This window comes from Ursus maritimus, unplaced genomic scaffold, assembly GCF_017311325.1.
Source record: "Ursus maritimus isolate PB19 unplaced genomic scaffold, ASM1731132v1 scaffold_5, whole genome shotgun sequence".
In the NCBI taxonomy this organism is placed as follows: domain Eukaryota; kingdom Metazoa; phylum Chordata; class Mammalia; order Carnivora; family Ursidae; genus Ursus; species Ursus maritimus.
The window spans coordinates 410,549-424,676 of NW_024426663.1; the positions used below are offsets into that span (position 1 = coordinate 410,549).

Genomic DNA, 14,128 nt, shown 5'->3' on the forward strand with positions numbered 1-14,128 from the left:
CCAGTTTGTTAAAATTTATTTCAAAGTAAAAACTCAGAAATTTCCAGGCAATTAAAGGCATGAAAGCACGAGGCAAGAAATAAGAATATTCCAGGATCTAGTTCTAGCTCTGAACTGTTCGACTATGAATAAACCCTTTTATATATCTAAGCCCAAATTCTTCACCTATTCAATGAAGGAAGATGTGTGACACTGTGATTTACAAAAAGAAATATGTATTATTTGGTCTTCATCCCCTTTCTGATACAAAGCTCCTAAAACCCTTGGAATTTCCTAATCGATGAAAGCAACCAAGGTACCCTTTGTCATGTTACTGAGGTGACTTTTGGACCCCACCTAAAGATGGGGGGCTGACTGCTAGGACAACCAACCAATGGATCAGAGGATTAGTACTTTCAGTCCACCCTCAACCCCTACCCCACCTCCCATCTCCATGAAGGGGAGAAAGACTGGAGATTGAGCTCAATGGTCAACAGCCAATGATTTAATCAACCCTGCCTACATAAAGAAGCCTCCACAAAAACCCAAAAGTGGGGGACACGACTTCCAGGTTGGTGAACGTGAAGATTTGGAAAGAGCGGTACACTAGGGGACAGCATAGAAGTTTTGCACCCTAGGGGTGCCTGGGTAGCGCAGTCGTTCAGCGTCTGCCTTCGGCTCAGGGCGTGATCCCTGCGTTCCGGGATCGAGTCCCACATCGGGCTTCTCTGCTGGGAGCCTGCTTCTTCCTCTCCCACTCCCTCTGCTGTGTTCCCTCTCGCTGGCTGTCTCTCTCTCAAATAAATAAATAAAATCTTTAAAAAAAAAAAAAAAAGTTGTTTTGCACCCTTTTCCCATATCCTGCCCTCTGCAGCTCTTCCATCTGGCTGTTCTTGAGTTATATATCCTTTTAAATACACCAGTGATCAAGTAAGTAAAATGTTTCTCTCAGTTCTGAAAGCGACTCTAGCAAATTAAACCCAAGGAGGGGGTCTTTGGAGCCTCCATAGGTTAGAAGCACAGATGACAACCTGGACTTGCAACTGTCGTCTGAGGTAAAAGGCTGTCTTGTAAGACTGGGACCTTAAGCTACAGAATGTGATGCTACTTCCAGGTAGACAGAGTCAGAATTGAGCTGAACTGTAGGACACCCAGCCAGCGTCTGACAATTGCTTGTTGGTGAGAGGAATGCCACCCCCCCAACACACACACACTGTAATTGAGTCCAGAACTCTTAAAATGCTAGAATACAGCAGCGGTTCCCAGTCTGTGGAGAGTACATACTGGGACAACATATAGATTTTATTTGTAGCATCTACAAATCTACACGTACACCAAGCTACAGACTAAAACTTGTCTTACGCATATAAAACTGTTTTTCGGGCTCCGGGGTGGCTCAGTCAGTTAAACATCTACCTTCAGCCCAGGCCATGATCCCAGGGTTCTGGGATGGAGTCCTCACTGGGCTCCCTGCTCAGCAGGCAGTCTACTTCTCCCTCTCCCTCTGCCCCTCCCCACCCTCTCCCTGCTCCTGCTCTCTCTCTTGCTAAGTAAATAAATAAAATCTTTTTTAAAAAACTATGTTTCAAAAATGAAAACAGAATTGTGATTAACACTAACATTTAAATGGACAGATTCCAAAAGTACAGCTACAACCCCATGTGTGGGAGTGGGAGGGGTGGGGAAGTGAATGCAAAAAAGCTGAAAACCAGTGAAATAGACTCATGGTTCTAAAACTGCCTTCCCTCTGCAGTGCCTCAAGGGCTGGAAGAGGAGAAGTGATGTTACATCTAACCTTCATCTCTTCCCTCAACCAGAGAAACCACGCTTACTCTGATTAACATACTGGGCTTCCGTATAAAGTAAAAAACCACTGGTCTCTTCTGGCCTTAAAGTTCTCCTTCAAATAACATTTGTATTACTCTGACAAAGTCCTTCCCCACTTTACCCCCACCAATCAAAAAGGCTTTGAATTCTCAGTGGCTAGAACCCCCTGTGGATCTTTTACACATCCCCAGTACCTCCCCTTTCCTCTGGTTTCAGCATCTCCTAACCAATAAGTGTGACAGAAGATGTTAAAACACATGGACAGGCCTGAATCTCTTACGAGGTACAGGTATGAAGGAGCTATTTCTACTCATTTGTCTCTTCCCTCGTCAGTTCATGTACCTCATTCTACATTCCTCGAAAAAGGCACAGCTATCCTTCTCCCAGACGTGTGTAGTCTAGGACTCCCAGTTTAAGCTCCTCCAGGACAACCAACTCATTTCTGTCACCATTTCTGTAAGTCCCTAAGTATGCTAAACCTCCTGTCCTCATTTAAAAATTAAAAAACTAGGTGAATATACTCACTTGAAAAATGTTCCATGGTATATAGAAAATGAGAAGCATTATTTGTATTTCCTACTTCTGGACATGTCAGACTAGGTACCTAAGTACATAAGTGGCATTGAAAAAAAAGGAAAGTTCTCTTGTCCCATGTTTCTTTACATCTACATCTGGTATTGTAGCTATACAAGAAACAGGTGATCAGTGACATTTAACACAGCAGAACTATGTATTTTTTCCAGAATAATATTCTGAAGCTCAGTAACAGAGGTTTCATTCCTTCCCAAATCTTAACATTTATATACACAAGACAATGTAATTAAAACCATCAATCATGTGGATTTCACAACACATATTATGCTATCTGATGTTTCCATTAAAGCAAAATCCAGATGCTTTACTTTCACTTAAAACAAAGGTCTACTCCACTGCTTGAGAGCTTAAAAACGTTTCTGATTATAAATCAACCTTGAAGGATATTAGATTTATAACTGTAACAATTAAGACTGGGGCACCAAAAAAAAAAAAAAAAAAAAGACTGGGACACCTAAATGTTTGCACATCAATGATATATGAAACTGCTTCCCTTCATCAAAGGGAAGACATAAACCAGCATATATTCACAATACAATCCAGAATATATTAGAAAGTCCTATGTACCAATAAGACAAGTAACCCAACTTCTAAAAATGGGTAACATAAGTGGGTACTTAATTAAGAAAACATTGAAATGGCAAATAAGAACATGACAATGTGCTCAAAATCATTAAACTTCAAGAAAACGTAAATGAAAAATACAATGATAAAGCATTACATTCCCATCAGAATGGCTAAATTTTTTTTAATTGAGATATAATTAACGGATAACATTATATTAGTTTCAGTACAACACAATGATTTGGTATTTGTATATACTGTAAAATGACCATAAGATTTTTTGTCCTTTTATTGAGATCTAATTGACATATATCACTATATAAGCTTAAGGTGTACAGCATAATGCTCTGACTTACATATATTGTGAAATGATTACCACCCTCACTTTAGGTAGCAACCACTGCCTCATATAGATACAGTAAAAAGAAAAGGCAAAAGAATTTTTTTCCTTGTGATGAGAACTCTTAAGATCTACTCTCTTAACAACTTTCATAGATATATCATACAGCAGTGGTTACCTACAGTCATCATGCTATACATTACATTCCTATCACTTACCTATAGCGGCAAGTTTGTACTTTCAAAACCATGTTCCTCCAATTCTCCCAACCCCCAACCCCTCTTCTGGGAACGACAAACCTGATCTCTTTTTCTGATTGGTTTTTTGTTTTTTTCTTTGTAGATTCCACATGTAACTGAGATCATACAACACTGGTCTTTCTCTGACTTATTTCACTTAGCACAATGCCCTCAAGATCCATACATGTTGCACAAATGGCAGGATTTCCTTGTTAATGGCTGAATAATAGCCATTTTGTGTGCAGGTGTGCGTATGTATATATACCCCACAACTTCTTTATCACCTGTCAATGGACACTTAGGTTGTTTCCATTTCTTAGCTACTGTAAATAATGCTATGACCATGGGTACGGTGTCTTTTCAAATTAGAGTATTAGTTTCTTTTTTTTTTTTTTTCTAAAGATTTTATTTATTTATTTGACAGAGAGAGACAGCCAGCGAGAGAGGGAACACAGCAGGGGGAGTGGGAGAGGAAGAAGCAGGCTCATAGCAGAGGAGCCTGATGTGGGACTCGATCCCGGTACGCCAGGATCACGCCCTGAGCCGAAGGCAGACGCTTTAACGACTGCGCTACCCAGGCGCCCCAGTTTCTTTTGAATATATTCCCAGAAGTGGAATTGTTGGATCATATGGTAGTTCTATTTTTTGAGAAACCTCCATACTGTTTTCCATAGTGGCTACACCAGTTTACAATCGCACCACCAGTACAAAACGGTTCCCTTTTCTCCACATCCTCACAACATCTGTCATTTATCTTTTTGATAATAGCCATTCTAACAGGTGGGTTTTTTTTTTTCTCTCATTGCAGTTTTGATTTGCAATTTCCTTAATGACTAGTGATGTTGAGTATCTTTTCATGTACCTGTGGGTCATTTGTATATCTCCTTTGGGAAAATGTCTATTCAGGTCTTTTGCCCATTTTTAATTGGATTATTAGGGGGTTTTTTTTTGCTATTGTGTTCTAGGAGTTCTTTGTATATTTTGGGTATCAATCCCTATGTAGTTTGCAAATATTTCTTTCCCATTCTGTAGGCCTTTTACTTTGTTGATGCTTTCTTTTGCTGTAGCTTTTCAGTTTGATGCAGTCCCACTTGTTTTTTATTTGGTTGCTCATGCTTTAGGTGTCACATTAAAAAAGCATACCGAAGGGGCGCCTGGGTGGCTCAGTCGTTAAGCGTCTGCCTTCAGCTCAGGGCGTGATCCCGGCGTTATGGGATCGAGCCCCACATCGGCCTCTGCCGCTATGAGCCTGCTTCTTCCTCTCCCACTCCCCCTGCTTGTGTTCCCTCTCTCGCTGGCTGTCTCTCTGTCAAATAAATAAAATCTTTAAAAAAAAAAAAAAAAAAGCATACCGAAGACCCACATCCACAAGCTTTTTTCCTATATCTCCTTCTAAAGTTTCATGGTTTTAGGTCTTACATTTAATTCTTTCATCCATTTTGAGTTAATTTTTATGAGTGGTATAAGGGATCTAATTTCATTCTTTTGTCAATGTCTAATTTTCCCAGCACCATTTACAGAAGGGACTATCTTTCTTCCCTTGTGTTCTCTTGGCTCCCTTGTTAAGTATTAGTTGACCATACATGCTTGGGTTTACTTTGGGCTCTCAATTCTGTTCCACTGATCCATTTTTCTGTTTTTATATCAGTACCATATTGCTTTGATGACTAAAGCCTTATAGTATAGCTTGAAACCAGAAGTGTGATGCCTCCCACTGCGTTCTTCCCAGGATTGCTTTTGCTACTCAGGGTCTTTTATGCCTGTGAACAAATTTAGGACTGTTTTTTCCTGCTTCTATAAAAAAATGCCATTGGAATCGTGATACAGATTACACAGAATTTATAGATGGCTTTTACTACTATTTACATTTTAACAATATGAATTCTTCCAATACATAAACATGGGATAAAACTGCTGAATTTTTCATGTAGGCCTGGATAACTGGAACTCTAATATATATAGGTGGTAAATTGGTACAACCACCCAGAAAACTATTGGCAATAGGTTTGCAGCTTCTTTATGACTAAGCCATACCTAGAGAAATGAGCACTTATTTACCTCAACAAAGATATACCAGCATATTTATAACAGTTTTATTAATAATAGCCAAAAGTGGGGTGCCTGGATGGCTTGGTTAAGCGTCTGCCTTCAACTCAGGTCGTAATCTCAGGGTCCTGGGATCAAGCCCCACATCGGGCTCTCTGATCAGTAGGGGAGTCTGCTTCTCCCTCTCCCTCTGTGATTGCATGCTCGCTCTCTCTCAAATAAATAAAATCTTAAAAAATATATATATCAGCCAAAAGATGGATACAATCCAATGCATAAGAGATAAAGCACTGCACCTATCTATACACTGGAATACTAAAGAGCAATAAAAAAAACCCAACTACTGATACATGCAACAATATAAATGAATCTCACAGACTTATATTGAGCCAAACACACAAAACAAAGTACCTAATGCAAAAGCCTTTTAATATGAAGCTCAAGAACTAGCAACACTAATCAATGGTAATAAAAGGCTAAGTAGTCGTTCCCTCCAGGAGGTGTGGGAAAACTGGGTATTGACTGAGAAAGGGCAGGAAAGAATCTTCTGAGGTGCTGGCAATATTCTGTGTCTTGATCTGGATGGTGGTTTCACAGATATATACATATATAAAAATTATTAAACTGTTCTGATTAGTTTCCTTCCTTGAATAGTATTTATAATCAGAAATAAGTATACACATCTAGTCATGTAAGTCTATATGTGAGAAACCATGCTGAAAGTAAACAGTATAATCTAAGTTCCTTGTGCGCATAACCTGTTAACTTTGTGCTACAAATAGTATCTAACTAAATACACGCTTAATAAAATAAGTACTGAGGAGCAGCAAGGTGGCTCAAATGGCGAAGGATCGAGCCCCACTGTCAGGCTCCTTGTTCAGCAGGCTTCTCCCTCTCCCTCTGCTGGGCGCTCCCCCTGCGTGTGTGCGCACGCGCGCGCGCGCGCGCTCTCTCTCTCTCTCTCTCTCTCTCTCCCCCTCTCTCGCTATCTCTCTGTCAAATAAATAAGTAAAATCTTGAAAAAAAAAAAAAAAAAGCACTGAAGAAGACTGAGGAACTTTTTCAAATTAAAGGAGACTGAAGATAGGTAATAATTAAATGCAAACACAATGCATGAGCCTGGAAGAGAATCCTGGATGCGGAAGGGGATTGAAACTGCTAAAAAGGACCACAACGAGGCAATTAGTAAATGTGAACATTAAATGCCCATTAGATAACAACACCTACCAATGTTAAATTCCTGAATTTGATAATTACACTGTGATTACATAAGAGAACTTCCCAGTTCTTAAAACTTACATGCAGAATTATTTAGGGATTAAGGTACATTATGTCTGCAATTTACTCCTACTAAATTATTCAGCAGTAATAATAAAAACCAAGGGATGTCTGCGTGGTACAATCGGTTAAGCATGCAACTCTTGGTTTTGGCTCAGGTTGTGATCTCAGGGTCATGAGATGGAACACCGTGTGAGGTTTCATACTCAGCATGGAGTCTAGACTCTCCCTCTACATCTCCCCACCATGTGCTCACTCGTGCACGCACCCTCGCGCATGCTCTCTCTAAAATATATAAATAGGGGCGCCTGGGTAGCGCAGTCGTTAAAGCGTCTGCCTTCGGCTCAGGGCGTGATCCTGGCGTACCGGGATCGAGTCCCACATCAGGCTCCTCCGCTATGAGCCTGCTTCTTCCTCTCCCACTCCCCCTGCTGTGTTCCCTCTCTCGCTGGCTGTCTCTCTCTGTCAAATAAATAAATAAAATCTTTAAAAAAATAAAATAAAATAAAATAAAATAAAATAAAATATATAAATAAATCTTTAGGGGCGCCTGGCTAGCTCAGTCGGTTAAGCATTTGACTCTCAATTTCGGCTCAGATCATGATCTCAGGGTCATGAGATTGAGACTTGCATCAGGCTCCATGCTTAGCAGGGAGTCTTCTTGGGATTCTCTCTCTCTGCTCCCACACTCGCTGTAAAATAAATAAATCTTTTAAAAAATAAAATAAAAACTGAGGCACCTGGGTGGCTCAGTCGGTTAAGCGTTTGCCTTCGGCTCAGGTCATGATCTCGCAGTCTTGGGATCAAGCCCTGCATCAGGCTCCCTGCTCAGTGGGGAGTCTGCTTCTCCCTCTCCCTCTCCCCCTCCCTCCCCCACCCCGACTTGTGCTCTCCGCTCTCTCATGCGCTCTCTCTCAAATAAACAAAATCTTTAAAAAATAAAATAAAAACCACACGCACATATATAGCAAATCTAATAAACCAAATATGGCAAAATATTAGCAGGTGAATCCATTCTTTGTTATTTTGCTCTGCACTACTTGAAATATCTCAATATTAATATATTTAGTGCATTCAAATATGTACTTAGTAAGTTAACAGCTATCATCCTATGCATAGGCTTCAGAAATTAATAGAGCATGCACTGCTCTTTAAGGAGATCAGTCTAAAAAAGAAAATAATTGTAATAGGACACACATGCCAAGAGGTAGGTGGGTACTATGGGAATACGTAACTCAGCTCTGGGTTAAGGTGAGGTGTCAGTTGTGAAATGGGGCGGTCTTCTGGAGAAGGTGCCATGGACAACGTCCTATTCCACTGGATAAGCCTGAGCTGGGACTTGAAAGATGAATAGGAGTTTGCCAGATAAGAAGAGAAAGGCATTCCGTTTAGAGAGCTGGGAATAGCTATAGCTGGAGTCATACTGGAGAAGGTGGTACAATAGGAGGCAAAATGAAAAGAGCCATCAGCACTAAACACAGGCAGCTTCAAACTCTGCACAACCAAACTTAAAACAAGTATAATAAAGTAACAGATAAAACCTCTCAATTCTGAAAGTGGTAATAACTGATTTGCCTCCAAAATTAGGAAACCGCTCTCATCACACTTACTGGGGAAAGTTTTTAGTAGCTCACTTACATATAAAGATACCAAAGACAAAAATTTTAATACCATCTTCTGTGGATCAAATTCATTTCTGTATTACAATACTTAATTTTCCTGGCATATAGAAAACCATTAACTTCTCTAATGATATCAGATAAAAATCCCTAAGTAAGATTTAAAAATGTGCTATCCTTGGGGCGCCTGGGTGGCTCAGTCGTTAAGCGTCTGCCTTCGGCTCAGGGCATGATCCCTGGGTCCTGGGATCGAGCCCCACATCAGGCTCCTCCGCTGGGAGCCTGCTTCTTCCTCTCCCACTCCCCCTGCTTGTGTTCCCTCTCGCTGGCTCTCTCTCTCTCTCTGTCAAATAAATTAAAAAAAAAAAAAATCTTAAAAAAAAACTAAAAAAAATAAAAATAAAATAAAAATGTGCTATCCAAAAAGCACCGGCACAGACATATAATGAAATCTATCTAATGTCCTTTTATAAACTTACAGGAAAGAGGTAGAATAAATCTACCAATAGTTACTCCGTACAAACTCTATCAAAATTAAATCACAATACACAGGATTAAATGCATAACGAAGTCAGTTTCGTTACAATAAAATACACTGTTTTGCTAAATAACAAGCAACAAAATAAATGCTGAAACAAGTCAACTGCCAAGTATCATTTGCTTGTGCAACAACTGGTGTCTCACCACAACTAACAATAAAAATATACTGATTACCCTAACACATCCTTTCAACAGTATCTAGAAAACATTTTGCACATCTTTGTCCTAAATCTACTTCACTGAATAAAAGTAATCAGAACCCAATTAACAAAGGTAAACCTTAAGGTCAAGGATTGGAAACTACTCACGAAGACAGCACTAAGTTTTCTATTGACAATTTTTCATACTTTGTCCCTGAGAAGGCTGCCATTGCTTCTCTCAGTTCAGCCCACATACACAGCCCTTATAAGATGGGTCAGATTCTGATATAACAAAACATCTCTGGACGGCCATATATAATGAAATAATAACAGTAACATAACTATAATAAACCAAGTTAATATGTCATTAGCAACTTAAAAGAAGGGTAAGCACCCATGATGGAACTGCATAACTTAAAAGTCCAAGAAAAAGCATTTAAGGCATCAGTCTCACTAGTGGCAGCTAAAAAAATTTGGAAAGAAGTCTTCCTTATAGGTTAATACAAGTGAAAATTAAAAGGAACGCTGTTATTTTTCAGAGGAGTTTGTGGTTAATATCCCCATCTGGCTTTCAACTAAAAACACAGATGGTACATACCAACCCTATCATCGCCAAACAGTACTGCAGTACCACCAAGTGGCAGAAGGACACACTACATACAAGTCTAGGACTGCTAGTTGAATACTTTGATTACTCAAAATGGCAACTGCTATGAACTAAACTGTCTCACCGAAACTCACGATGAAGGCCTAACCCTCAATGTGCCTGTATTTGGAGACAGGGCCTGTGAGGAGGTAATAAAGGTAAAATGAGGTCATGAGGTTGGGGGCCTAGCCCGAGAGGGCGGATGTAAGAAGAGGAAGAGACATGGCACACTCTCTGCACTCACAAAGGCACACAGGAAAGACCACATAAGCACACAGTGAGAAAGGAGCCACCTACAAGCCAGGATGAGAGCCCTCACCAGAAACCTTATCAGCAGGCACCTTGATCTTGGGACTTCCCAGCCTCTAGAACTGAGAGATAATTTCTGTGTTTAAGCCACTCAGGCTGTGGTATTTCATTATGTCAACCTGACTGAACTAATAAAGCAACACTCAACCTTAATCCTAAAGCTTTTCTCTCTTTGTAACAGAGGTAATCATTTAAAAATCAGATATAAAAGTCAAATTCTAATCCCAAATTTACAAAAACTAAAGACAAGGTTTTTTTTCGACAAGTTCCTTTATCAGTGATAAGAAGATGTTTCTTAGATCAGAAAGGTTAGAAGGATTAATTCTTATTATCAAAAGGAAAAAATCTTTCCCTGAAATTACGAGACTACAGTTCCTAAGAATACCTGTGCTTTCCTCAGAGCAGGACAAAAACTCTAAAACAGAAAAAACCTCAGTGATTCACATCAGAAAGGTAAATATTAGAAAACACATATACTTAAAAATCACAAATTCCTTCCGTTTTCATCTCCGTTGTTTAGAAATACCCATTTACAAATATTGCTGACTGCCTATACTGCAGTAGTCAGGAACATGGACTCCAGAACCAACCACCAAGGTTTTGCATCCCTGTTCTGCCGCTCACTGTGAGATCCTGGTATGTTACTGAACTGCTCTGTTTCAGTTTCTCTCCTATAAAGAGGAGATCATCTCCCATAATGGCTGTATCCCTTCCCCGTAAGATTCTCTGTAGCATCCTATCATCTACACTCCATTCTCCCACTCCCCATGCCCTAATAAATTTCATTTACTTTCTTATAAACCATGGTGATCTATAATCATTACTGAAATTAGCACCACATGAATCGGACAATCTTCTACCTTAGTATCCCAGAGCAGAAAACAAACAAATAAGATAAACTAAATAAAAACTGGGTGCCTCAGCTCACAGGTTAACTGCCTCTGCCCCTCTCCCCCATTCCCTCCCCCAATACCTTATTTCTGCATCACCCTGACTCTATAACATAGTGTACAAAACTGGTCAGAAGAGACGTTCTAGTGATAGATGTAGACGATCCCTTGGCATGGGATACTTCTCTTCAGTTCTGCAAGTTTAAATATTTGATTTCTTCCAAGTTCCCTCAAAAAGATCCAACTACAGAGACAGCTGATCCACCAAATTTAGTCCAAATTTAGCCTGTTTCCTAGTTAATGCAGTGTCTTTCCTGGACCCAGACAATTATCTTATTGCTATAGGACTAATCTAACTCTACGTACAGAATTACACATCAATTCCTCTAGGTGCGATGCTATGATTTTTGTTTTGTCCTTCCTTTTGAGCCAGAGAACCACAAGGTTTAAGGACATAAAAGGGAGAGTTTACAACTATTCCATTTCATTTCATATCATCTACAGAAAGAAAAGGGAAAGCTCTTAGAGTATGTGTCAATTTCTCACCTGCTACCTAAACAGCTTTCAATCTTAAGAGGTGTGCATAAACCTTTACTTACCTATATACAATGGCTTTGTCTATAAGCTGTTGAAAACACTTACTTAGATAAGTTGTTCCATACTGAATTGAAAATGCAGCATTTTTAATCATTTTTAAAATCCTACTCCAAAGTAAATAACCACTAATGGTTTTTCTTGTTAAATAATTACTAGTAGTTTATAAGAATTTTAACTACTATTGCTCACTAATAATTAAATCCAAACTTAAACCAGGTGGTGAGCACTGCTTCAGGAAAACACGGAGTCAAAAAAATAAACAAGGCAACAGATCCAAATGAGATACGCCACAAAATCAATACTGCCACCTCAAAAATATCTCAAAGTTAGTCATTAACACTTAGATTTTAAAGATATCTACTTCTAGTTATGAAGCCCTTAAGTAACTCTTCTTAATAAATGTGTATCTTATAGAGAAATTAAGTGACTCACCCAAAGTCGCTAGGCTACTAACATGTACAAGAACTATACGGGAACAAAAATCTTTCAACGCCTAGACCAGTTTTCTTTCCATTCTATCATGCTTCTTTATAGCTCAACATCTCAAATTTCAAGGATAAGATGTAATGTGTAAGAAACTGATAAATAAGAATACAGTCCGTAATATATCACAGGTACTACATAATTAATGCCAAGCAAATGTCTAGACAATAACTTATTAAAGTTCCAATGTAAATGTAGGATAGAGCTCACTGATTAAATTTTTAAATAAATGGAATTTTAGTTAAGAATGAACTTTAGAAATTATCCACCCTACAGAACGGCTAGAATCAAAAAGACAAGAAATAACAAATGCCAGTGAAGATGTGGAGAAAAAGAAACCCCCATGCATCTGTTTGTGGGAATGCAAACTGGTGCCACCACTGTGCAAAACAGTATGGAGGTTCCTCAAAAACTTAAAAATAATAATACCACATGATCCAGTAATTCCACTACGAGGTATTTACTCAAAGAATACAAAAACACTAACTTGAAAAGGTACATGCACCCCTATGTTTATTGCAGCATCATTTACAACAGCCAAGACATGGAAGCAACCGCAGCATCCACTGACAGATGACTGAATAAAAATATGGAATATTACACAGACATAAAAAAAGAATGAGAGCTTGCCATTTGCAACAACATGGATGGGATCTAGAGGGTATTACATTAAGTGAAATAAGTCAGACAGAGAAAGACATTACCATATGATTTCATTTATATGTGGAATCTAAAAAACAAAACAAAAAGTAGAAAAAGACCCATAAATAGAGAACTGATGGTTGCCACGGGGGGGGGGGGGCGATGGGCAAAATGGATGAAGAGGAGTAGAAAGTACAGACTTCCAATTATGGAATAAGTAAGACACAGGGATGAAAGGTAGAGAATAGGGAATATAGCCAATGGTATTTTAGTAACAGTGTATGTTGACAAATGATAGCTACACTTGTGGTGAGCACAGCATAATGTTTAGACTTGTTGAATCCCTATGCTGTACATCTGAAACTAATGTAACACTGTGTGTAAACTATACTTCAATTTAAAGAAAAAGAAATTATTCACTCCAAACCTCATTTTACAAATAAGAAACTCAGATACTGGATACAGAGCGAGTTGGTGGCAATCCCTGAGGGAAAAAAGATAATTTGAGCTAGGTCTAGACAGGATTTGGTAGGCAGGAAGAAGAGAGAACCTTCTAGTTAGGAAAATAATATAAGCAAAGTTTAGACGCTGAAACAAAGCAGTCAAATTCACACAGAAAATAAATTCTTTTGACTGAAAATAAAGGCAAATAAATTTAGGAATAGCTAAATTTTGTGTTGGGAATAAGGGAGGGAGTTTCAATACTTATAAGAATTAAACTTCATCTTATAGACAATAGGAAGCTAGAGAGGGTTCTGAGCAACAAATGTAAATTTCTTAGGAAAGCCCAAATTGTGTACTTGTCTGGAAGCCAAGACTATAAACACAAAACAAGCACTAGTGTAACTGCCAAAATGTTTTACCAATTGCAAATCCAGTTATAAAAAAAAAAGGTAGAGAATATATCATCAAAATAAAAGGAGTTAGAGATAATTAAAAATGGGCAAAAAAGAAAATGGAAACAAATTAAGGGAAGAATGATAGAGAGAGATGGACAAAAGAATCATTACAAAAGGTAAGTTACTTCATGCAGTCAAGCTCTAGAAAGAGGATTAGATGGTCCAAACAATAAATCTCCATGGCTAAAAAAGCACACTCAAAACATAATCACCAAATGTTACTAAGTTGCAAACTGCAGTAACTCACCTCTCTAGCAGCACAATCATGAGGAGCTTCTTCTTTATTTACTTTTCCTTTTGGAAATCCCCAGCCTGATTTTGCTAGATACCCCTGAACCAGTAGTACCTATAAAAATGAGCAGAGGTAAAAAATAAAAAACTTACTTTCCCTGAAGTCAGAGGTATCTTTCTCCTTACTTCAAGTAACTGTCATCACCAATAATTTTATACAGTACTTGACTTTAATTTACCTTCCAAGAGTCTGACTATACTACTA

At 38.7% G+C, this 14,128-nt stretch overlaps 1 protein-coding gene across 9 annotated transcripts in view; it reads right to left on the reverse strand.

The window, feature by feature from the left end:
* DCP2 (decapping mRNA 2) overlaps positions 1 to 14,128 on the reverse strand; it is a 66,595-nt gene that overhangs the window by 28,476 nt on the left and 23,991 nt on the right. For all 9 annotated transcript variants that reach the window (XM_008704937.2, XM_040621969.1, XM_040621968.1 and 6 more), the window contains exon 4: positions 13,880 to 13,978. In XM_008704937.2, coding sequence (XP_008703159.1) covers positions 13,880 to 13,978 — 99 coding nt within the window. The remainder of the gene's footprint in view (positions 1 to 13,879; positions 13,979 to 14,128) is intronic.